We start from the raw sequence: 27,441 nt of genomic DNA on the forward strand, positions 1-27,441 counted from the left end.
TCCAAATGTTACCCCCTTCCTTGTCTCCCTCCGAGAATTACTCACCCCATCTCTCCTCTCCTCTGATCCTACCCACCTACCCATCCTCACCTCATCTCCCCATCAAGCATTCTCCTTCCCCGGGGCATCAAGTTTCTACACGATTAGGTGCATCCTCTATCACTGAGGCCAGACAAGTCACTCCTCTGTTACACATGTGCTGGGGGCTACAGCTCATAGCTTAGTCCCTGGGAGCTCTGAGGGATGCTATTAGTTGATACTGTTAGTCTTTCTGTGGGGTTGCCAGCCCTGCTAGCTCCTTCCTTCCTTCCCCTAACTCTTCCATAGGGGTTCCCAGCATATTTATGTTTAGGAAAGGTAACTGTCATTTTTGAATCACTTCATTTTTCACATCATTCTGGTAGGATTTGTGATCTAGTTTCTAAGGACAGAACAAATGAAATTCTATAAACTGATTGCAAGGAAAGATGTTAAAGAAGTTAATGAAAGAATTAGGTGAGGGAAGAGTAATCAGCATTAAAAAAAATATTCAAATTAGGATGCAGGGAAAAAGGAAGCTCCTTTCTCCTTTTGTCTGCTCACTGTGCTTGAGTGAGAATTAATGTCGCACCATAGGATTCTAAGTCACACTGCTAATTGAATCACATTTAGCGGATGTCTACTACACGTCATATCTTTTGTTAGTTGCTGGGATAATCAAATTAAATCTGTCACTCAGTGACAGGATGTTTTGAGGAGAAAATGAGATTTTTTTTTTAAAGATTTTTTTTTTTATGCTTTTATGAACAAATGTAAAAAGTGATTTCACCATAATTTAAAATAAAATTCTGGGGAAATTGTTCACATTGTCAAGTGGCATCCTTGAGTGAATTACAGGAGTCAAGGTAATTTAGATGTCAATCCTTCTCACGGAGCTTCAGCCACGGGCCTTCTCATCACCAGGGAGTTAGGACAAGGGCATCGAGGCTTTGGCTTTTCCTGTCTACCCCACCCCCCACCCCACCCCCGTCATATCTGAATCTTTTATGTCTTCCTTTAAACAGTACATTACCAGAGAAGCTTTTTTTTTTTTTTTTTTTTTTTCTGAAACACGGAAAAAACAGCCTTAACACCTATCCACGGGTACTCCTCTGGCCCTGAGGAGCAGGCATCCTTGGTCTTCTACTGCATGTCTGTTTCTTCACCAGACTGGTCAGACTCCAAGACGTTATTATGCTTCCACTGAGCGTAAGAGGCTCCCGAGCCAGGCAGGGGTCTGCCTGCTTCCTCAGCTGCACAGTGTCCAGAGGAACGAGGTAGATGCCCAGAAACATTTGTTGAGTGCATTCACCGATCCTTGTGATTTCCAGTCTGGGCATGCTAGGTCTGGCACTGCAGTGCAGTTCTAGGTTAAAACCAGTGAGGCTGCCAGTTTTGGAGGATCCCCAGTTTGGGGGTTAAAATCAAGACAAACAAGAATCCAAGAGACTATTCAGAAAGACAAGGAGCAGCACAGTCCCTGGATGGAAGTTCCCTGGATTGATCCCAGTTCTCAGGACACTGAGTAAGGCTTCCCTCTGGCCAAGTAGCTTTCCTGAGTTGGCTTTCTTATAGAAAAAGAAAAAAAAAAAAAAAAAAAAAAAAAAAAAAAAAAAAAAAAAAAAAGAGGGAAGTGTGGCCATTTCTATTTAATTGACTTATAGTTTGTGATACTGTGACTCAGCAGTGATGAAGGAACAGATGACAGAGGTATGTCACTTATAGTCTAGGTAGAAACGGTCACAGCACTCTGAGTACCGACTGGCTGTGCATGGCTGTCCTTCAGCAGACATGGTGAGGGCAGAGGACTCCTGCTACTGCTGGAAGGGAAAGGCCTGGGAGTTCTTTCATAAAGATGGCCTCTGTTCCTTCACTGGGAATGAATATCCAGAACCTAACTAGAGAGTTTTTTGCTTGTCTAAGAAAAAGTCAGATTAATGACAGTCATGTAGCAGAGTGTTAGAGCCCAAGACCTTACCAATAGCCAAACGTGGTGTCTTCCACATTGTCAGAGGCGCAAGCAAGAAGCAGAGACTCTGGAGATGCTATCTGTCAGCCTTTTGAAGCCTTGGAGCCACCTTTAGTGACACACCTCTTCCAACAAGGCCACACCTCCGAATCCTTCCATCAACTGGGGACCGACCAAGAATTTATGTATGGAAGCCTATGGGGGCCATTTCCATTCAAACCACCACACTGGCTATAATGTTTTGCTTTCATTTATTACGTGTGTGTGTGTTGTGTATGATGGGTTTGCGTGAGAGCAGCAAGCATGTGCAATGAAACATGTAGAGATCAGGAGGCAGCCTTTTGGAGTTGTTTCTCCTTTCATGTGGGTTCCAGGGTTCAAGCTCAGGTTGCTACACTTGTCAATATTCACTTTCACTTGCTGACCCAACTCCCTGGCCCTACCTTTCCTCGTTGAAACATGGTCTCTCACTAGGACCCAGGGCTCACTGATGAGCTCAGGGATTGGTCTCTCATCCTGCCTCTAAGCTCTAGGCTACAAGTGCCATCATCACGTCGGCTTCTGTATGGTGCTGTTTGAACCCAGGTCTTGCCTGGCATTTTACCAACTGCAAACTCACCAACCCAGCTCTGCAACCCTAGTTTATCACCGGCTATTAATACTTCATCTTAAGCCTCTTGGTGAAGAAGTTAATACATCAAAATATAAATGCATCCCAGATGTTGCATGTGACTGATATGAAGGTTTCATATAAACACAGTGAAGCACCTAGCATAAACCTGAATAAATCTCTGAAATCCTTGAACAGAATACCGGAGAGCACATCTACTTTGTGACCCCCGACTGATGTTGCTTCAAACAAGTTACAGGTTTGATCTAAATTTCCGAGTTATAATTGGTATGGTGATTGGAAAAAATGCCACCGCTTTATCCTGTTCAGGTCACTAAATAGTCGTCTGCTCTCAGTGGGAATTTATGACATTTTTGGCTTCTTCAGATTTATTCTTTTCTTTATAAAGATAACTTCAAATAAGACTGCAGTTGAAATGAGGCAAAGAATACAGTGTCCATGTCTCATAAGCTTTAGATGATTAAGAAACAATGAAAAGTATGTATCAAGTTACTTGGGAAGAGAGATGTTGTCCATGCATGATTCACTTCCAAAAGCTAATCTTTCCCTCTCGCTTTGCCACTTTCATGATAACGCTGGGTGATTTAGAGAAAGACAGTACTAGTTAAGAGATTTCCAAAAGCCTTTAGAAGATGCTCATTTTTACATGGCGTTTCCTGAATTGCCGATTTTAAGTAGGAGTATGCTGTGCTTTGGATGTGCAAAGGTTTGCGTACTGGAAGCTTGGCTCTCAGTGTGGCAAGGGTACTCTGGAACCTTTAGGAGGACTTGATGGGCATTCTTTGGTTAAGTGGTGAAAATTTGCAAGGGCACTGTGGGACCTGAGCGTTCTGGTTTCCTCTTTGGTGATGCGGTTTTGTAACTCCACATGAGCCTTTGCAGATGATGCAGCCAAGGTGGGGTAGGGTGGATAGATAACTGTGAACTAAATAAAACTCTTTATTCATAAAGCTAGCTTGCCTTAGGCATTTCGTCACAAAAAGGAAAATGGGCTAATACCGAAAAGTGGCACAGAGGAGTGGAGCTGTTACAGAAATCACACCGGAAGATGTAGCAGCTTGGGAGAGAAGAGCTTGGAGGTCCAACATCAAACACGGAGCACTGTGGGTGATTCCAATAAGAACCCAAAAGGGAGTTGACTAGGGATACAAGGCAGAATGTCTTAGAGATTGATTGAGTGGTCACAGCCAGAATACTGATAGAAATAAAGGTCCAACTTGGGGTGAGAGAAGAGGCCATTCTTGTTACACTCCTTCTAAGGACCTGGGAGCATTGTGTCCTCGCCCTAAGGCTCAGTGAACGGCAACCAAAGAAACGGAGTCTGTAATATATTTGAGAGAAAGGAATGTTCAAAACATCAACGCATTCAGCCGAAGCACTGCTGGCTGCTCTTGGACTTACAGTGAGACTCAGAAGCAAAAGGAAGCAGAGAGCAAGGAGGTGGAGAAATTGCAAGTTGACTTAGGAAGGATGTGTGTGTGTGTGTGTGTGTGTGTGTGTGTATGTTTGTGTGTGTCCTGAAGAGGGCGCCAGAGAACATCCACATTCTAATTAGATTCACAGGGATTGCCAGTCCTCTGGATGACTGAGAAAGGCTCCAGCCCTCTTGGCAACCCCTGATCATTCACTCTCATCATGAAGTGAAGGTTTGCTGCAGGAGTCGAATCCACTCCTCAGAACCACTCAGGATTCCACTGCTCATTTTACCAAGTTACTGCTCCCTTACTAACGCTGGCTTTGAGCAGGCTCAGGCACAAGCTTGTACTAACTGTGGTTCTTGACGGTGCCCACCTGGTGCTGATTTATATGTAACCTAATGTAAGAGTGGACAGTCAAGGATAATGCCAGTGAGATTTCCAAGGACAGGCTGGGGGTCAGGGCAGGCAGAACAAACCTCTGCCTGGAGCCCTGGTGGAGTTGTGTTCAGTGGAGCAGTGAGAAGGAGCCTTGGCAGAAGACAGCTGCACAAGGCTGTGGCTCAGGTGTTTGTCTCCTAAAGGTTCACTTGATGGCAACTCTGGTCCCTTGCATGATTGAAAATGAAAGTCATGAAACCTCCACAAGGTTGAAGTCTAGTGAACCATGAAGTCAACTGGGGCCATGTCCATGGGAACCACTGCGCTGTCTCACATGGGATCACTTCCTGCTATTTATGTGTTGACCAGGTATGGCAACTAAGCAAGCCTTCAAAGGAACAGGAACAATGTTCACACATACACTTGAATCCCCAGAATTATGAGTCACAAACTTTTTTTGTATCTTTAGAAAATTAGCCTGCCTCAGGCATTTCCTATTAACAGAAATGGATAGATACTTCATAGTTAAACTTGTCACTTCCTGAACTTATGAACAGGAATTGCCTTCTTTTCATAAACCTATAAGATCAGCAGTGTCTTCTGTTTGTCTTTCGGGTATGTGTGTGTGTGTGTATGTGTGTGTGTGTGTGTGACAGTATTGGGGACAAAGGCACTGCCAGAGAGCTCCCAGCAGCTCTGAGTTAATTCGTGAACTTCTCAATGACAAGGAAGCACACCTCATCTTCTTTAGATTTCCCTCTAAAAACATACAGTGCTATGAAAGGCAGAATTTAGGAAGGCCTTCCAGGAAAGTAGAGATGAAGTCCGGGTGCAGGAGAGTTCAGTCAGCAGGGAACATACACAGCACGGGTGGCTTCGGTCATGTTGAGTTTATTGCAGATGTCCCTTAACTTGTGATGGGCATATATCCCAACAAAACAATTTGAAATTAATTTGAAAACGCAGCAACCTTTAGGAGTAAGGTGTTGGCAAGCTGACCTTAACTGTATTCAGAACACTGACGTTTGCTGCTTGTTGGGAAAATACATCGAACAAAAAAACGTATTTAATTGGTAATATAATTCATAAAGCAATACACTTAAAAGGCTGAAGGACTGCTCTGTGCTATTAGCTCAAGGGAAAAAGCACTCTTCTGCATTTGAAGGACAGTTTCTGCTTCACAGGTCCTTCTGTGCCCCCAGAAACCATGATGAACTGCATAAGCTGGGTACTGTATGCTCAACCCACATCAGCATGCATACCGCCTTCAGTTAGAGCCCACCAGCCTAAGGAGGGACATTTCTATTTCAGCAGAAGTGTTTTAGTCACGTTATTCGAGGAGAAGTGCAGGTAACTCCCCAAATGTGTCCACAAATTCTTAGCAGTGGTGATTTTGGCAAAGCATAGTTTAAAGCATTATATTATGATCTCTCGTTGCCATTATTTTATTCCTGTTAGTTTTTAAGGTGGGTACCCATCGGGCTTCGCTCCACGCTTGTTGTTCCCATTGACTAGGTTATGAAGTTTGTGTACGGCCAACCTTTCAGTTTCATTGCACTAGGACTAGAATTGAAAATAAGAGAAGAAAAAAGATCTAACATTCTGCCCATCCTCAAACATATTCTATGGTGAATTTCTTTGCCAACATAGATGGTAGTCTCACATTATAGGCTCAACTTGGAAAGCCTGTCCCAGCTGAGAACTGCTAATGTTGGCCTTTTACACATTATCATCCAGGCTTCTGGGTTTAGTCTTAGTGAGAAGTTAATGTCTATCTTTGGCATTGAATGTCCATGCTTAGTTTTACAGCACAGTGGGAAAGACTTGCATGCAAATGAAAGGAAAATCATTAAAAATTTGCTGTTTGTCCTTAGATGGTCAAGACTCTATCCAGTTTTGCAGTCACCCCTCTGCCACCCTCATGGCCACCCTCACACAATTATTTGGTTTGCCAAGTGTGAACAATGGGCAATTCTGATAGGCAGTGGTGCATTGAGGCAGCACAAACTCTGCAGATAGCATGAAGACCCTGCTATTGAATACCATGATAATGAGGGTAGCTGAGAGAAACTGACGCTGTGAGGTGCTTACCACAGGGTGTGTCTGAAATGCCAGGGAATGTCTTCTCATAGACAGCCCATGAGCCTGTGACCACAGACTCTCTCAGAAGTGCCATGGGACATCTCATAGACAGCCTGTGAGTCTGTGACTGCATGGGTGGAAGCACGTGGGAACAAGAGGACTGACAGACACTACAACTGTCCAGGATCCCCATTTCTGGGCAGGAAGAGTTCAGCCTTTCCCTGCTTTTCTTGTAACCATGGACAGCACTCCATTCAGCAGTCCTGCATCCACCTGGGAAAAACCAAGTGATCCTGTAGTGGTCCAGCAGAGAGAACCCACACTGGGTTCCACACCAGCCTGAGACACACTGGATTCTGTGCCATTAAGATAAAATTAATGTCTCTTCATGTTTACACTAGTGCTCCTAATTCCTGCAAAACACATATCTATATTTATTATCTATTGTCTATCTATCATCTATCATCTGTCATCTATCTACCTTTATTATCTATCATCTACCTGTTTATATCATCTATCTATCTATCTATCTATCTATCTATCTATCTATCTATCTATCTACCTATCTATCTTTCTATCATCTATTTCAGTTAATACTTACAGACCCAGAAAAGCTAGGCCAGCAGGTATTGCCACCTTACCTATAAGAGTCAGTGGTAGAGGACTTGCCTAGGTTATACAAGGCCCTGGGCCTGATTCTAATCACAGGAAAAAAAAAATACATTTAAGGAAGTTGAGCCTCAGATATATTAACAGATTTGCTTAAACCCCAACAAGTTGAAGTTAAAATCCTGTTTTAAATTATATTTCCATGTGGTCTAATCTTTTCTTGTCCAGAAATAAGAAAGCTAAAAATCTCGCCCTAAGCGCAATATACTTTCTCTGCATGGTTGGTTACATAGATGAAACTATTTCTGTTGTATTTTTAAAGAAATATTGTCCTTGACACTGACACACACACACACACGCACACACACACACACACTGCTTGCTATCATGCCCACTCTTGGCTTCTTTCATCTCCTATCATCCCTGCCAGTCTTCACCCTTACCTCTAAGTCCCTTTCTCACATTCGGGCCTCTTGGTTTTGTTTTATGACCCAGTGAGTTTAATCAGGGCCTTCAGTGTGACTGTAAATTTGGAACTGTGGGCTCACTAGTAGTTATACAGCAGCAATAGGGGCCGCCACCCCCCTCAGAATCCATCAGTAACTCCTCCTGATCCATGAGTGACTTTGACAGGCCCAATGGGGACAACCTCAGCTGCTGTGGAATCATGGTCACCAGGGCTGTGTCTTCCCCAGAAGATAGCATTTCTAAGTCCCTCTTTCTATCATCTGTCTTAAATCCTTTCCATCCCTGCTCTCACCACGTTTCCTGCACCTTCAAAAGCTACTGCTGAGTTGAACAGTCATGACACTCAAACTCAACACACAGAGCAACCGTTCTCTACTCTCGCCCTTCATTGCACAGGGAAGCTTCTCCAAGTAAGACTGAGCAAGAGCCCTGGTTATACAGAAAAGTCTTTAATTCATGTTTCAAGAACACAAAACAACATTCATGCCACTAGTTTCAGTTTTAAAAATACTTTCCCACAATACTTTCTATATTAGCTTGGATGATGATGCATTTTATATATATATATATATATATATATATATATATATATATATATATATACACTGTGTTCATTCTTAATGCAGATTCTCTCTTAGTGCATTTTAAATTGATTTCAATTATTAGGCTGCACACTTTCTCAAGCAGAGAAAAGAATAGCTTTTGTGAACTCATAGACTCCTAGTACATATATAGATCATGTCATGGTGGCCTGAGAATTCTGGGTTCTAAAGGACTTTCCTCTGTGTTTCTCACAGTCACAATGAATCACCTGGACATTAACTGTGAGTTTCCATTTTTATGTCAAGTTGGTTGGCACATTGCTCTATGAACTTCCTGAGAAGCCAAAGCTGGCAGGAGGTGACTCATATATAGAATTCATCTCAATCAGAAGGTATCAGAGGGCCAGGAAGTGGTGTTCTAATGACTAAGTTTTAAGAAGGACACACATGAACAGTTCAAGGTCTGAGCCATATCAATGCATCAACGCAAACTTTGAAGACTTACTGTAATTTGAGTCACATGTTTATCTTGTAACACAGCACAAAGAAAAAGTCCCCATATCTCTATGAATGAAAACATCTTGAGTTAAAACAAGTTCTGGATTGAAGCAATGAATGGATGGTCGGATAGTCTTATGACAACACTGAGGGCTGGCAAGATGGCTCAGGGGTAGGGGTGATTGCAGTCAAGTCTGACAACCAGAGTTCTGTCACTTGATGGAAGAGAAGAACTGAATTATATAAGCTGCCTTTGATCCCCTCCACATAAACCTAATGGCTTGCACATGCATACACCACATATGCACATGGTACAAAAATTATGGAAAAAAAGCAACATATCAAAGGAATACCGTGTGTGTGTGTGTGTGTGTGTGTGTGTGTGTGTATCTCAATCATATCTATAGAGTCACAACATTTCTCAGAAGGTCACAGGAGAAGAGTGTGTCTGTTTTGTTCAAGTGAAATAACAAAGCTTTTCCATGAATGGTGGCAAAACAGAAAACAACAGAGACCTCTAGAGACCCTGGGCAAAATAGCTCCTCATGCCCACCCAGCTAGGTACAGATGGGCTCTGAGGAAATCTCAGTGGAACAGACCTAAGCGTATGCGTGTGAGCTCTCAGTTAGAGCAGACCACACTGGCAGAGTGAAATGCTGTCTCAGGGACTTTGTGCTCATTTTTCTCTTGAGAACTTGGAAAATATAGCTGGTATTGCTTCCTCAACACATCTGAAAGAGACAAAACAAAACCCGGCCCAAACAGGAACAAGGTGGAGAAAGTATGAATTCCTTTTTCTTCACACAGGAAAGAAAACAAAGAAAACAACATCAACAATAACAAAAACAAGGATAGATGAGCCTGGGTGCTAATGTCTATAGCCCCAGTACGAGGAGCACAGAGGCAGGAAGACCGTAATGAGTTTGAGGCCAGCCTGGGCTGTGGCTTCAAGGCTTGTTAACTAGCTATACCACTCCAAATCACAACAGACACCATGATAATGGCAACACCAGGATGATCAACCTGAGTAATTTGACACAAGCTAATATCATTTTAGAAGAAACATCAACAAAGAAAATGCTCCCGCCAGACTGAATTGTGGGCAAGCCAGTGGTGCTTTTTCTGTTCTTTTTAAAAATCACCTCCCAGCTTTAAAAATATTAAATTAATGTAATTACATCACTTCCCCTTTCTTTTCCTCCCTCTGGCCCACCCCAGTCGCTCTCCCTCAAACTCCTCTCATCCCCACTCTTAAGCTGATGGCTTCTTTTTCTTTGATTATATTGATGATTGATGTGGAGAATACAGCTCATTGTGTGTGGTGCCAGCCCTGGGCAGGCAGTCCTGGGTCCTATAAGAGGGCAGGCTGAGCAAGTAATGGGAGCAAGGCAGTCAGCATCACTCCTCCGTGGCTTCTGTTTCAGCTCCTGTGAGCAGATTCCTGTTCTGCTTGCATTCCTGACCTAATTTCAGTCAAATGTTGAACAGTAACATATGAAAGAAAATTCTCCTGGAGTCAAGTGGGGAAAAAAGATTATTTTTCATCTTTGTTTTACTGTAAGTAAAGAATCTATCTCTTCATGAGAAATAGTGGTTTCTTAGAATGAATCTGAATGAAGGTTTGTTATAAATACAAGTTTAATATCAGATTGTATTTTCTGTTTAATGTAATGCCTCTTATAAAAAATCAGGTTTGCATTTTTGACACTGAGAGGGATGATTAAAAGCTGCTGAATTACATGGTGATTGAGCCTCCTGGTCTAGTATAGGTGGTGAACCACTAAGTACTTCTCAAATAGTGTACACTATGTGTATCTTTTTTTGGAGGTGCTGGGCATAGAGACCAGGGGTTTGTGCATGCTATGTACATATTTTACTGTGGATCCCAGGCAAATAGCTCAGATATTTTTATATAACTTTAATGTGCATATTTAAGGTTCAACAATATGAAGTTGTTGTATGGCATGCTCCTCCTAACCTCAACATTCACTGTAAATGAAAACATTTGCTGCAGGAGGGATCAGGTGGGCCTTAGGTGGCAAAGAAGAGGTAAGCAAAAGGTCACATATCTTGGGGAGCAGAAGCTTGGGAGATTCTTGGGAGCCCGATCCTCAAGTATAATGGTGAGTGAACCATTTCCAAGGGTGGAACCTCTGACTAAACTGAAGAAGGGAAAAGATACTTGGACCTGGGAGATACCTGCAAACCGCGTGAGATTTTTGTGTTCTCAGGAGCTGTCATCCACATTGGATAGGTTTTCAGGTGATGCGGCGGCTTTTGAGCTATTCCTGATCCTCGTAACTAATCCCTCACACATTCCTGTTAGCAAGCCCAATAAAAACTCGTTGGTTCACCAAATTGGACAATGGTACAACATCTATCGTGGTGGTTTCTCTTTCTGGGGCAAGTACACACAGGATGCCTTTGTTCCTCCAGGAAAGTCTGTCATGTGACAGAAGTTATGGAACATGCATAGGTAGCAGAGAAAGTTTCTATGAGGAAAAAATTGAATACCTTCACACACACACCCCCGCATAGCTAGCCTTTAAAAACAAATGGACAAGAGCAACTAAAATCTATTCACTCAGCAGCGAACTCCAACACAGAATAATTTTATTAATAGCTGTAGTGCTGTTTTGTACACTGGCTCTCTGTTCTAATTTCACTTTCATAACTGTGTTAAAATATCTTGATCAAAAACAACACAGGTAGAATAGGACTTAATTTTACTCCTGATTCCACCTTATAGACTATCACTATAAGACAATCTTACATAGACGAGAGCATGAGACATCTGGTCACATCACACCTACTGTTAAATGTGGAGAGAAAAGAATATCCAGATCATTTGCTTCCATGCTTTCAGCTAGTTTTCTTCTGACTTACATATTAGGATCCTCCGTCTAGGTAATAGGGCTGGCCAAAGTGGAATGGGTCTTTCACAATCAATTAACAATCAAGACATGCAAACAGATCAACTCTATAAAGACAATTGCTTGGTTGAGACTCTCACCCCAGTGATTCTAGCTGTTCAGAGTTCACATTTGAACTAGTAGTCAACAGCCTCTGTGCTTACAGCTCACATATATGCTACTTTGTATCCTCTGACTGCCATCTCATATAATGTTACTTTGTATCCCCTGACCTCCATCTAACATATATGCTACTTTGTATCTTATGAACCCCCTCACATATATGCTACTTTGTATCTTCTGACCTCCAGCACACATTATGCTACTTTGTATCCTCTGACTGCTATCTCACATAATATGTTACTTTGTATCCTCTGACTTCCATCTAACATATATGCTACTTTGTATCTTCGGACCTCCAGCTCACATATATGCTACTTTGTATCCTCTGACTTCCATCTCATACTTTCCTCACAAGGACAGAAAGTCAAAGATACAGAGGCAGGCACCATTTCTGGAAAAATATCTCATTGATGTTCCCACTAAGAACCTATTATTCCCACCAGTAGTGAATTTTGGAGAGGATTTTCTGCAGGAGGTGCAGAGGTGAAAGCAAGTTGAGGATATAGTAAAAGCTAAAAGCGAACAGAGTCTGAGCCCTCCACTCACAAACTGTGGCCCTAGGCGATATGTGATCCTCAGTTCAGTCATCTCTAAAATAGTTATTAATCAAAAGCTGATATTAGGCCAGGAAATAGTCCTGTGGGTGAAGTTCTTGCCGGGTGAGAGGGGGAATCTGAATTCAGACCTCCAGCATTCACTTACAAATGAGGAACTATGGCTCTTGTAACTCTAGCCTGGATGACCAGAGACAGAAAAACTGCTGGGACTCCCTGGGCAGCTTCAGATTCAGGGAAGGGCCCTGACACAAATACAATGGTGGAGAATGACAGAGGTAGATGTCTGACACTGGCCTCTGGCTACCACACACACCTGCACATGCATCTGCACACACATGAGCACACACCACAAACATGTACACACACACAAATGGTACTGATAATGAATGAAATACTGTAGGGCACTAGATCAAATAATCAACTTAAAGTGCATAAACAACTTTCAAAAATATCATTTTCTTTATCTCCTTTCTTGAAAATACTTCTATAATAAGAACTCCCAAGTTTCTCCTGGAAATGAGTCTACTTGGAGGCGTGTTTAACGAAGGAGATATTGAGTGTCACTCATCACAGTTTACTTAAGGCTCAATTTGATTAAAATTATTATTCATTTGTAATGGATACAGTATGTGCCAGGATCTGTGAGAAATTCTCTATATGAATTACCTCATTTAATATACTCTGCTTTCCTCCAATGAAGAATGCTTATTTAATGTTTCAGGAGCCTGAGGCACATTGAGGCTGAGTAAACACACAAACTAAAACCCGAATTTTCCTTAATTTAAAGGAAAGAGTTGAAGATATTTTGTAAGAGACTAGGTTTGGGGATTACGTGTTTGTAGCACTCATCCCTGTCATTGGTAAAATCTACACTGAATATATTCTTCAAAAAAATTGTTACATTAATTTAGTGTGTGTGTGTGTGTGTGTGTGTGTGTGCACATGCATGTCTGTGAAAGTGTGGAAATCACAGGACAGCTGTCTCTCCTTCCACCACATGGAGCCCAGTAATTGAACTCTGGTCATGTGGTTTAGCAGCATCTTTACCCGCTGAACCATCTCACTGCTGACAACATTAAAGAACTAAACATATCCAAGAAGAAAAGGCTCCAGTGTTGCTGAAAGACATTCACTGTGCTCCTGAGATTCTGCTTGCTTTGTAAGCATCAGCAGGAACTGCTTTCACTTGGCCATGTCCTTTCAGGGATCCTTCAGGTTTACTGCTCAATGTAAAAGGTTTGACTTCTCAGAGTTCAGAGGTTCGTTTTTTCTCCTCTAGCACAGCCCTCTGTGTGGCACTCTATTGTGGTAACCGGGCATTGCTGTTCTCTCTGACCCCTGCCAGGACCTGTAAAGGGTATTGCTGTTCTCTCTGACCCCTGCCAGGACCTGTGAAACAGTGGCAGACTGACTGTTAGCCTGCACTGCACGGGAATTCTCAGACTTCACACCTTGTCTTATCTGATGAGAGGAAGCTCATTAACAACCCCAGATGGGGAAAGATCCTGTTTATTTAAGGGACTATCTGAAATAATAGTTCAGGGATGTAGGTGGGAAAAATTACCATCTCTGAGACCAAGTGATGGGAACTCATGTATGTGCAATCAAAACACCATATTGCTTGAAACCACAAAAATCTAATGGCTTTCTGAAGACTGGTATACTGTGCTCAGTGTGATTTATATGTGTGCTCTTGGTTTAAAAATGAGCATTGAAGGCAGATTCACTAAAGCTAGTAAATTCTTTTGAGGTTTAATGCTGAGGCAAATGGTTTCATATCGCTATCTTCAGAAAGCTAACCGGTTGGTTTGTAACTGGGCAATTTTTTTTATCTGGAAAATTGAGTAGAGAAAGAAGGGTTAATTTAGTGTGGGGTGGACTTCATGGTTAATGAATTGTGACAACCACTGATAAGCAAAGACAGGTGGTAGCTTAACATGGATATAACAGAGAGGCCCCCCTTTAAATGCACTTAACACAGTTCAGCCTCAGGTAGGGTCAGGGAATAATGAGGCTAAAATAATCATTGCATTTGAAGATTTCTAAGCCTATTTTAAAGCAACAAACTATAAGCATGTAATAAGCCTGGCAGCCATAGGTGATATATTTCCACTTAAAGAAAAGTAAAATGAGATGACTAATGCAATCTCCTTCAGTATCCACAGATCATACACACAGCATCAATGTTCACACTCTCCTCATGTGTACCACTTTAATAAGGTAAATTCTGTATGTGTAATTTGGAAATATACGATGAGGTTCTGGCAAGCAATAGACCATGTATGTGATGGTGGCTTCATATGACAGTGGAGTGGAAGCATTTCTAAACAGCCTCGTGAAGTGGCAGCCACTGCACCACTGTAGCAACACAAGATGGTCATCAATGCTTGTGGTGGTGCCACGCCCATGGGTTGCCCTGCATGTAAATTATGTGTGCTACGCAATGCTTGCTAATGACACTAGAGGACTGCAGCCAGCCTGTGTGTCTACTATACAGTCTACCTGTCACCATTTTACAGAGCAGCCTTTCTACTAACCTTTACTGCAAGAAAGCATGCCTGTAGCCTCATACATCTCATCCTTACTTCATTTCTCTATCAAGAAGGTAAGCCAAGGGATTGTGCTAGGCCATCTGGTTTGGATAACGGCAGCCTACAATGCTCACACAACAAAGGGGCTGCACAAGGACACCTTTCTCAGGATGCAGGCTCATAATTAATTCACACAATGCTAGGTGCAGTTGTGGGCTATGTAAGAAGAGTAACAGATCGACACATGTAAATCTTATCACAGGAGGAATTAAGGAAACTACTATGTGAGTGTTCTATTTGTGGCACGTAGACCTCATCAGTTTTGTGAAGTAGGTATTATTGTCAACCGTTTTAAAGGTGAAAACATGTATTCAAATGAGGTGAGCACCTGTGTATGGATCTCATAGCATAGGTCTGAGACTGAAGCGCCATTTACCCAAGTCTGAAGACCTATTCCTCATGCAGTGCACAAATATGGGTTCTGGGAAGACACGTTCTTTTATGAGACAGATTCATATTTTCTCCACCAAGGATAACACATATTCCCCAATAAAATGAGTTTAATTAATTAAAACATTTTTCCTATGGCAAAATAATTTATATTCCTTGTTGCTAGAATTTATGGTGCCATTGAAAGGACCAAACTTTTATTTCTTGAGGCGACTGTCCTAACAGCCATTTTAATCAAGAGTCTTATGTAAAACTGTGATAGATACAAAAAAGTATGTCCGTCTTAACCATGAATAGCCTAAATTGGATGGGATAGTGTACCTATGACATGCAAAAGGAACAGCTACTGTAACCCAGAGCTTCAAATGAGACTTCCTGGAAGTAACAAACGTGATTCGGAATCACAAGCTACTTCTGTTACTATAGATCTGGGCCATGTCTTTAGGGGTAAGTGCCTGGTCCTCCCTTCCTCTTCTCCATTGTCTTTTCATAGTTGATTCCATCCAGTGCCCGAACTTTAAATATCATCCAGATTCTAATTAGTTCCCATTTTGTATCTTTCCCTGAGGTTTCTCTTTGTACTCAAGACATGAACACTTCCCTACCTGTATATCTCTACACAGAGATCTACACACAGCACAAACCTACCAAACATAAGAGAGAACTCATTGTCTGCCTCCCTCGATTACTATCATTACTAAGCATTAATTACTAAGCATTAATTAACTTAATTGCATCACAAGTTATATATTATGAAGACTGATTCATACATACTTAACATTTGATCCCTAAGGTACATTGTTGAGATAGATGCTACTGCGGTTTTTATTTTACATAAAAAAGAAGCTGGGGTAAAAGAACTAACAAGTTGGCTAAGACATGAGAACTGGGGATGAGATGAGGTATGGGGCATGTCCATGAGGCATGGCTAACGGCCACTGCAGGACCGGGGCTCAGGTAACTCTCTGCTGTCTGGTTTAATATTGGACACTGTACTGATTCCACTTTTTGCTGTTACTCAGAGGCCACTGTCAGCAACCTTAGCTATGCACTCCAGAAGATAAAGAAATCAAGAGAATGGTTAAGCCCTACAAGATTGGGGACCGGGCAGAACAATCACAGAATTGGTAAGAACAAGAGTCTAGAAAATGTGTTTCAGAACAAATTAGTTTGTGACAGATTAGAGTAAGAAAGGCAGGACACACACCGAGACATATGGCATTGTATAATAAGTTCTTCTGGGAAGCTAAAGTGCTTTGGAATTCTAGGACTTGCAAGGTGAAATCAAGCAGATGAAGCACATCTGAACCTTCCTATCTTTAGCATCATCAGGCACAGCTCATCATGGGGAGGGGTATGGGAATCCCCATTCTCAGTTCACTAATCACCCTGCTCAGGTCTGTTGGTGCTGGGCTCCTCTTAGTAATAGTTAAAGAGTCCCGTAGTCTGAACTGAGACCCCATTAATGAATATTATGGCATGTTCAATGCTCCAGTCTCAGAAGAAGAGATAGGGGTAGTGATGGCTAATGGGTAAAGCCCATAGGCTTGTGGGATCATTCCTACGCTTACAATGTCCCTGAATGAAGGTGACACTGTTCTTTTTGTTGCCACTGTTGCAGGGTTTGGGGAGTGGGTTCCAGGGTTACCTGTCCATCTACTGATCACACTCCAGGAATCCAGTGCCGGCTGCTGAGGATTTCGGTCTACCAGAGGTTCTCTTGGGTTTCCCTTTATATTAGTGAGGCTCTTAAACATAATTTATAAGAACTTTCATGATGTTTTATCCTCATGTTTATGAGTTTTAAATATCAGTTTAATACTGGGGATATTAACGCAAAAGGTTATAATTGAACTAAGAATACACGCTTTTCCTTAGTCTGTGAAGTAACAGGAAAAGTAAAGAAATTTAATTCTCCCCTTTATTAGAAAAATAAATGAAAATAACTTCTGATATGCTAATCCAAGGGAAGGACATTCTTTTGTTCAAGGTCCTTGTCTTTGTTTTGTGACAAGCTACTTCATATACAGCAATACAAACAATGAACACACATTGTTAGCATCCACACACAGACCAGAAGGGAAGGTTTTATCACTTTCTTCTGGGTCTGAGACTCTGTGTCACTGATGTGGCTGTGTATGGCCATGTCAGAAATATACATTCACTCAGGATGGAAAATACACACTCATGGCTTCCTAAGCTCTCCAGGTTTTTATATTGCTATTTTTTTTTATTAAAAAGTCAAGCATTATTAATTGTAAGTGGTGGAGGAAGCTCTGAGTGGGAATTACTGACATGGGCTTCTGCAGCTGAGAACACAGTCCCAGTCCATCTTAAGTTCTCTGTGTGTCTGCATGACAGGGGGAGTTTTGAGGGACAGAGATGGGAGGCTATGACAAAGATTTATCGTTTATAAAATTGTATGAAAATTTCAAAGAATAAAATAAAAAAATCTTTAAAACATAACCAGCCACCAAATACTGTTTATACATTATTAATCATTCTGTGGCAGGATTTTGCCCTCTTTAAATCATTTATAATGCATTCTTGTGGAATGTCCTTGCATAGCAGATGTGATTAATATTAATCATAACAAGGATACCTTCTGTCTTGCAATGTGGCAACAAATTTAACAAAATGAACCAAACACATGTGAATTACAGACATGAGGTTATTTTTTCTTTGTTAAGTAAACTCTTAATTTTCCTATGTTATACTATAAAGAGATTTCTTTAATTTCATTTCCTTAACATAACTATGTATTTAGTTAGTAGAATACTATGGTGACTTGAACATGATATTGATATTGATTTATTTTCATATGTATTGTGATCTCACACCATATTTAGAAGTAAATATTCCATCAAAGTAGAAATTTTTACAAGGAAGAGGTGGTTTCATGTGCTTGTAGTAATAGTTACAAGTCATCTAATGTTTTATCAATTGTAAAACAATTTGGGAAAATGGAATTAGGTGAATTTTACTTCCACAAATGTTAGGTGACTAGCAGGATATCCTTGTTTTTCTATTAGGAAAAGCTAGTCTATACATGGAGTTAATTGCTACATAGACATTTCAATACAGCTGAACTATCACTTCAGGAAGAGGGTAAGTAAAGACAGTTGTTCAGTACACATGAGGCCATTCATTGTAGAGTTTCCAAAAGATGCACCTCAGATAAGGAGCACTGAATATTTGATTGGTGTTTGACACAGAGGCTTAACACATCTCTATCATACCTGTTGGGTTCTGAAGATGCTACCAAAATCTCATTCACACACCAAATATGCAATCATCCATATATGTGTTTATGTGATTCGGATATTTCTGTGAGCGAAAGAGATGAGGAAACACCACCCCTTGAGGGTCGCATTTTAGTAAAGTGCAGTACCAAAAGGGCAAACAGGAGAGGATGCAAGGTCAGGAAGATAAAAGACTGTAGGAACTCTGGCTGTTCTGGGTGAGACTAGAAGTCACTAAAGTGGTCTGAGTAAAGAAGGGACATGATCTAGATGATACACGGAGGGCATCATGGTAACTGTTCCGTTAAAATGTGAGTTGATGACTCAGTGGGCAAAGGTAGGTACTTCCAAGTATGACAACCTTAGCTCAATTCCTTGGGCCCACATGGTAGAAGGAGAAAGCTTCTGTAAGATGTTCCCCGACGAAAGCATGCACACAATCAATGCATGACCATGCACACACAAGGAGCAGTTAGAACATGCAACTTAAGAGTTAAAATATTTAACATCCTTAGTCATCAGGGAAATGCAAATCAAATCAACCCTGAGATTCCACCTCATACCAGTCAGAATGGCTAAGATCAAAAGCTCAGGTGACAGCAGATGCTGGAAAGAATGTGGAGAAAGAGGAACACTCCTCCATTGCTGGTAGGATTGAAAGCTGGTACAACCACTGTGGAAATGAGTTTGGCTGTTCCTCAGAAAATTGGACATAGTACTACCCGAGGCTTTAGCTGTACCACTCCTGGGCATATACCCAGAAGATGCTCCAACATATAACAAAGGCACATGATCCACTATGTTCATAGCAGCCTTATTTGTAATAGCCAGAAGCTGGAAAGAACCCAGATATCCCTCAATGGAAGAATGGATATAGAAAATGTGGTACATTTATACAATGGAACATTACTCAGCTATCAAAAATGAGGACATCATGAATTTTGCAGGCAAATGGATAGAACTAGAAAAATAATCCTGATTGAGGTAACCTAGACCCAAAAGGACATACATGATATATACTCACTGATTAGTGGATATTAGTCAAAAAGTTCAGAATACCCATGATACAACTCACAGACCATATGAAGCTTAACAAGAAGGAAGGCCCAAGTATAGATACTTCAATTCCACTTAGAAGTGGGATAAAATAATCACAAGAGGCAGAGGGAAGGAGGGACCTGGGTGGGATATGGAAGGTGGAGGGGAAAAGGGGGCAGGATTAGGTATGTGTGTGTGTGGGGGAGACAGGAGGGAAGCCCAGAGGGCCAGGAGAATGAACAGAAATATGCAGCAGTGCAGGGTGGAGGATGGGGTAGGGGGTGGGGGAAGGGAAGAGGGAAGCACTAGATAGTCCCAGACACCAGGGATATGAGAGGTTCCCAGGACCCAGGGGATGCCATTAGCTGAAATACCCAACAGCGGGGAGAGGAGATGGAACCTGAAGAGACCGTCCCAAGTAGATAGACCTGCCCCCCCAGTTGAGGGATGGGGCCAAACGCCCATCTCAAAATTTTTGACCCAGAATTGTTCCTGTCTAAAGAAAATGCAGGGACAAAAATGGAGCAGAGACTGAAAGAAAGGCCATCCAGAGACTGACCCACCTTGGGATCCATCCCATGCCAGGGTCCAAACCCTGACACTATTGCTAATGCCAAGATGTGCTTGCGGGCAGGAGCCTGGCATGGCTGTCCTCTAAGAGCTTCTACCAGCACCTATCTGAGACCAACGCAGATACTTACAGCTAACCATCGATCTGAGCCTGGGGACCTTTATGGAGGAGTTAGGGGAAGGACTGTAGGAGCTGAAGGGGATTGAAACCCCATAAGAAGAACAACAGTATCAACTAACCAGGCCCATCAGAGTCCCCAGAGACTAAGCCACCAACCAAAGAGTATACATGGGCCAGTCAGTGGCTCCTGCTACATATGTAGCAGAGAATTGCCTCATCTGGCCTCCATGGGAGGGAACACACTTGGTTTAGTGGAGGCTTGATGCCCCAGAGAAGAATGCTAGAGGGGTGAGGTGGGAGAGGGTGGATAAGTGGGGAAGCACCCTCTTAGAGGTGAAGGGGATGGAGGATGGGGTAGAGGAGCTTGGGGAGGGGGAACTGGGAAGGGGGACAACGTTTGAAATGTAAATAAGTAAAATGATTAGTAAAAAATTATAATAAAGAGTTAAAATGGAATAAAGGAAGAGGTGTACACTCTGTTTTGAAAAGGAGAATGATTAGCAAAGAAAACAACAGACTCCGGGCTAACCCAAGCAAGCTTAGGAAGTAGTGAATAGTGAAACAATAACGTCTTGCATCTGGGTTTGAGCAAGAGGAGGTACAGCAAAGAAGCCGAGAACAAGACCCAATGGATCCCATTCTAAGTTTCTAAATGGAAACCAAAGGAAGGCCAGCTCAGTGATTATGGTTAGGCAACACAAAAGTAAAGGCAAATAACATCACTGAAACTGAAAAGAACAACAGTCACAGACTGATAAAAGCCACACTGAGATATAACAAGAGATATGTACTTGACATTTCCAAAATACACGTTGTAGTTGCTACAAGAAGAACTGTGAAATATGTATAACCTCTCAATAGTGCTGAAGAATTAAACAGATATTCTCCACCAACATCAACCTTTCCAATCTCTTCTCAAGGAATCAAAATGGCACAAAAATATCTCTAAAATTCACAGCAAGCAGGACTGGGGAGATCACTCGGGGGTGGGGGTGGGTGGGGGCGGGTAGAGTGCTAGTCTAGCTGTCATGGCCAGTTCCAGGTTCAATGAAAGAATGTGTCTCAAAAAAATATGGTGGAAACTTGAAGGCAACTAAAGGAGACTTCTGGCTTCCAAATTTGTATGCATAGGCCAGTACACACACACACACACACACACACACACACACACACACACCCACTACCACCACCACCACCACCACCACCACCACCACCACCACCACCACCATCACCACCAACAACAACATAAAACAACCAAACAAACAAAAAATAACCCAACAATAGCAACATAGTAAAGTTGGCTTAATAGTTATGTCTCAAGTGGAGAATGTATGTTCATTAAAATACATGTAGTTCTAAGATAATTTTAGTGAATTCAAAGTATTAGTTAGCATCACCAAAATGGATGTCAACAACTACAAGGAACAGAAGATGACGGACTTCCGCGGAGTTGAAGTCTTCCTCATGACTTGGAATGGCTCATTCTACTCTGTCTTGTTGCTCATTCCTACAGCTGCTCACCCGTGATAAAAAATTCAAATGCCATTCCTGATTGTAATCTTTCATCTCTGTTTAACCAATCACTAGGTTGTTTGGTATCTTCAGGATAACTTTCAGATTACTCTCATGTCTCCACTCTCATTCCCACTTCCTAGTTCCAGGAAATTTCCACCTGTGTTTGAATGAATGCCACCCCATCGTTCTAGCCTTGCCTTTTAGCTTTTCCTGAACATTTTCTAGTTTCTGGAAAATGATGTTGTACTACTGTGCTTTCCACAGCAAGTTTTACAGAGGACCACACTGACTCCTTCCCCTTGTCATGCTGCAAGCAATCTATCCGCTTGTCTTGACTAGTCGATTGTCAGCTTGACAGAAGTTACAGTTATCTGGGAAGAGAAACTCTCAATTTAAACATGCTTCCATAATATTGGTCTGTAGGCAAATCTGTAATACATTATCTCAGCTAGTGATTGATACTGGAGGGATTAGCCTATTAGAAATAGTGCCACTCCTGGGCAGGGGCTGGTCCTGGGTTCTATAAGAAAGCAGGCTGAGCAAGCCGTTAGGAACAAGCCAGTAGACAGCAGGCTTTCATGGCCTCTGCATCAGTTACTGCTTTCAGTGCCTGCTGGGACTTCTCTGGATGGTAGACTACAAGCTAGAGGATGAAACAAGCCCCTTTCTTCCCAGATGGCTTTTGGCAACGGTGTTTCCTCATAGCAATAGGAACCCTGGCTGAGATACTTCTTATCCTCCCCAGCTCTGCTCCATCAACTTTATCATTGTATGTATGTCTGGTATTTGAAGTGATGTGAACACACCAAGTGCTCTACAGAAGGACACTCTTCCAATGTGCCTAACCCTGTGCACTCTTAAAACATAAAGAATCTATATACAGCCAGGCAGTGGTGGCGCACGCCTTTAATCCCAGCACTTGGGAGGCAGAGGCTGGCAGATTTCTGACTTTGAGGCCAGCCTGGTTTACAGAGTGAGTTCCAGGACAGCCAGAGCTATACAGAGAAACCCTGTCTCAAAAAACCAAAACCAAACCAAACAAACAAACAAACAAACAAACAAACAAAAACCTACATACAGATTTATCATCATGGTTCATACTAATTTTCTACTTGACAGCATCTAGACTTTCCTATGAGACAACACTCTGGGCATGTCTGTGAGAAAGGCTCTAGATCGAATTCACTGAGGTGGGAGAACTCACCCTAAATGTGAATGGCAACATTCATTCCATAAACTGTGTCCAAGACTAAATAATAAGGACAATGTCATCTGATCACCAGTCCTTGTGTTTCTCCACTTCCTGATTGTGGATAGACTGGGCCCTTACTCCTGATGCCACAGCATCCCATGACGGACTTGGCTCCACACTGTGAGGCAAAAGAATCTTTTCTTTCCTTTCTTAAAGCACTTTTGTTGGACACTTTGCCACAGCCACAAGAACAGTCTCTGCTACACGAATAAATGAGTGAATGTTTACGTACTTTGAGTAATTATCTGCAATGAGCTAGTGTTTTGAAACATACGCAGTTTAGAAGCAGTTTAAAACTCAATAGTCTAAAACATATTTTTAGAAACATTTAGGTCCCATACCAAAATAAAGCAATTCCAAAGAAGAGCTCGCTACTTGCGGTTTGAAGATGTAGTCACACAAACTCTATTGTAAGACACCTTGTTCTTGCTGCCTTCTTAAAGACACATGTTAACCACCTAAGATATTTAAAGCTAACTGTACGTGGGACACTATACGAAACCCTCTTCTGGTTATTTGGACAGAGAGTGACACACAGACATGCGTGCGCATTGTTCTGTGTTCTGTGAAGAGTGTATGTTAAAGTACTTTTCTTTCAGCCCTAAGGGATTGTATTGTGTTCTGTCAAATCTGTATGTTAATATACAGTAGTGATAAACTGTGTTCCCACACCAAAATAAAGCAACAGACGAACGAAAAACAATCCCTTCACCCAAAACCTTTAGGGGGTCTGGCAAATGCAGTCCTTTGCAGCTACAATGAACCCACAAAGTGCACATGCTACATCTCTCTTTAACATGCCCGGTGTCCCTAAAATTCAAGTTTACCCATAAAGGACAAAGGTGCTTTAGTTTTTTGAGACACAGTCTGCCTGGATAGCCCAGGGTGGCCTCTAACTTGCGACCTTCTTGCCCTATTGTCTGGAGTATTGTGACCACAGGCACACACCACCGTGCCAGATCAAAGCGCAATTTGTTCTGCTATTAGGTGACACAGAAGGTTGCACCGGAACACAGAAGTTCACTTGGAACACTTTAAAAGTGCCTTAACGGTGTAGTTTTGGCAGTTTTATAAGTTTTATATCAAATATATGGTTTTTAAAGTATTTTATCACATTAATTGGAAATAGAAAATGAAGAATTAAATACTATTTTAGTCTATAAATATATAACAATATATGCTTAATCTGTTAGTTTGGTTTTAATTTATCTATACTTTCAAAAGTAAATTGTAAAATCTTTAATGTGCATTTACATATAATTAATTAATTAGAAACCACACCTATTAATGTGGAAGTGTCTTCTTTCTCAGTTTCTAGTCTCTCCTGTAGTTTCTAGCACCCCTCTGAATTTGATACTTTAATTAAATGTTGTGATAACATTATTATTTGTTAGAAATCTTATGGTCTAAAAGTGATGCAATTGTCTAGATGATCTTTTTATTCAAAATTCTATATATTACTTTGTTCTTATTTCTGAATGTGCACATGGGTGGAAGTCATGGGTATACTTGCACAACCTGGATACCTTTTGCCACCAGGAAGGTGTAGGGACTCAGGACATCCGCATTTCCCTACTGAGATATCTCCCCAAAATAAAATTTCTGATAATTGCTTTATTTCTATATATTCTATCAGAAGGCTAAAGCTGCAAAGAATAAAAACTATGTATCCAAAGTTGCTCCCTTTTTTTGTGAGAAATCAACATAATAAAGTTATGAAGATACAGTCCTGTTTTTTAATGGAAACGTAACATGAATGCAGACTTCAACTTTGTCCTTTGTACTGTTAAATAACTAGTTGTCTGTGCAACACTATAGATTCTACTATAGTTAAATACTCCTCTTTTTTTTTTGAACAGAAGTAGTATTACACAGTGAGAAGTGTATGCGATTTATACGCAGCACCTTATGGTGGCATCACAGGAGTGCCAGGCATGTTCCACAGAGAAGCTAAGCCCTTGTGTTTCTGTGTGAACAAACCCACCTCTGTGGTCCGGTCACAGTTTTCCATGACTAGGAAAATGAACCTCATGTTAGACTTTGAAAACTATCTCAGTTTCCTTGTGATCTGAAATTTCTTGAAAATCCACTGACTTCAGAGTTTACCGGAAGTCTTTGTTTTCCAAGTGGATAGTTTCTAGAGAGCCACTAAGCCAAAAATGATTCCTATTTTGCAGTCATAAATGCATACAGATCAGGATATCATTGTACTTGATATTTCAGTACACTCATCATTTTCCCCAAATCAGAAAGAAGTATATTAGAAACTTAGGTGGTGAATGATGAGAGTAACAGTTACCCTAGTTTCTCCCTGATTTTCTCAAACAGAAGTCCCACGTCTGAGGAAACTCTGCCCTACAGGAGACAGGAGTGTTCCTGTCTCAGGGATGCCACCAACTGAGGAACTCTAAGATAACAGGGCCTTACCTTCACATCTTTGACATTCATCCTTGTGCCCTCCTTCCCCACAAAGATGTCATCAATGTCCACAAGGATGTACCTGTCCAAGGACAGTGTCAGCCTCTTCCCCGACAAGAAGGAGATGGCGTCTATGAAGATGAGCTTGTGCAGCCAAAAGTTCAAGTTGTTGCCAAAAAGAACTCGCTGGATCCCATCATGAAGCCCCAGGTCGTGTATGATAGTGGCATAAAATGCATGTTTAGAGATGGGTGGAGAAAGGTTTTCTGGCGTCTTAACTTTGGCAAATATTACTGGCTGGTAGGTGGAGTGGTTAATCTGAAAAACTGTCCAGTCAGTTCCAGGTAAAGAACCTCTGTCCAGCTTGGATGATTTGGTCACACGAAGGAGTGGGGAGTGAGGATTAATGCAGCAATCTTTTACTGCCAGGTTTCCACTTATGGAAAAGGGGAAGCCCTTGAACTGAAAGCTCTGTAGATTTTTCTCACTGGTTTTGTGGAATCCAATGATACCCACACCATACTCTATACAGTATTTATCTAAAAGGCTTCTATTCCAAGAGTCCATGTTTATATACTTTAGAATATTCTCATATATGATGAGAACATATTTGCCCTTCACATTGTCCGTAAGCGCCGGAAGGTCTCCTTTTCCAGGAGCGATTTCAGTGTGATAATGGAACCGGATGGATTCTAGCATCATAATGATGTCTTGACCAAGGGATGAGTACTGGCTCTCCACAAACACCAGGACTGTGGGGTCTGTCCTGGAAGCATCAGAAATCATTGTCCTCCTCACTTCCATCAGCCTGGGTGGTATATGCTGGAGGTCACCACAGTCCACTTCCAAAGCCCGCCCGGCGACTTCACTTTCCTGTTTGTAGCCGCTGTACAGGTAGTAAGCAGAAATAATAATGCTTACCATACAAAAGGTGGCAAGCAGAATCAATGTTCTTTGAAAGTGTCTGTGAGGTTTCATGATAAAACTCATGTTGGATGCACTTTGTTGACTATTCCAATAGAAGCACCATTAAAAAAAAATTAGGAGGAGGGATGGAGTTTCAGGCACGCTCCTAGTCTCAGTCAACAGTTTATGTCACCATTGCAGCACATCTGGATCACACATCTGGACTCACAGGAAACACAGTCTGAAAAATAGAACAACATAGGGCAGAACATAAGATGTCTTTCCCATCAAAATGAGTGAGTTTTTATCATGGTGGCTACCTTCCATGACGGATCATTAGTAGATCAGTTGGTGTAAGGTATGCTAGAAACCCTTGCTCTCTTCTTACAGTTGTGGAGGAGGACATGTGAGGGAAGGAATGAGGAAGAGGTCTCCACTCAATAAGCAAGTGACTGAACTCACAAGGACCTGAATTCACCAAGCACCAACTTCTGTCAGTAGCCTAGATGTAAGCTCCTGTCATGCAGACACATACCTGGTAGTGTATACTCAGACTGCACATGATAGTTACATGCCCTAAGGGTTTACAAAAATGTGGACATATCTCATTAATTGACAAAATTATGACAGTGGTCTTTTTTCTTTTCCAGTAATTTCTTAATGTAATGAAATTTGTCACTGTACCTCGAGAATTCATTTGAGAGATCATCCTACAGTAGTTGCTTTCATTAGGGAAAAAAAAAATCTTTCTACATGCAAAGATGGCCCACGATGCAGTCGATTATTTTAGATTCCAGCTTTAAATGACTCTGTATACATAGGAATGAAAAGTTTGCTAGGCTCCTTCAGATGTGGAATGACACAGCCTGCAGCAGATATGCACAGCACAGCAGCCCTGCCCAGATGCTACAGTGAGATCAGTTTCTGTCTTCTGACCCTAGTAATTACATCCAGAGTACTATAAACATATGATAAACACGAAATCAAAACAGTGTGATGCCACAAAATGCTCTGTGCTCCAATATTTCCAAGTTTTAGCAACCTCTGAAAACTCTTTCACTTTGAAAAATAAACAGGGAAGCATAGGTGTTTGTAGAGCACATGTTGGTAGAGTCTTAAGGTCCTAGCACTCCATGAGGAATGAAAAAAAGTTTAAGGGAAGTCTTGTCGTTGCCCTCACGGTGGGCGCTCAG

At 41.6% G+C, this 27,441-nt stretch overlaps 1 protein-coding gene across 1 annotated transcript in view; it reads right to left on the bottom strand.

The window, feature by feature from the left end:
* Window positions 1-27,441, bottom strand: part of Ndst3 (N-deacetylase and N-sulfotransferase 3) — a 145,806-nt gene that overhangs the window by 104,695 nt on the left and 13,670 nt on the right. Inside the window, exon 2 of the mRNA XM_021195526.2 lies at window positions 25,352-26,489. Within this exon, the coding sequence (XP_021051185.1) occupies window positions 25,352-26,332 (981 nt within the window). The 5' untranslated portion in view covers window positions 26,333-26,489. The remainder of the gene's footprint in view (window positions 1-25,351; window positions 26,490-27,441) is intronic.

This window comes from Mus pahari, chromosome 4, assembly GCF_900095145.1.
Source record: "Mus pahari chromosome 4, PAHARI_EIJ_v1.1, whole genome shotgun sequence".
NCBI classification, from domain to species: domain Eukaryota; kingdom Metazoa; phylum Chordata; class Mammalia; order Rodentia; family Muridae; genus Mus; species Mus pahari.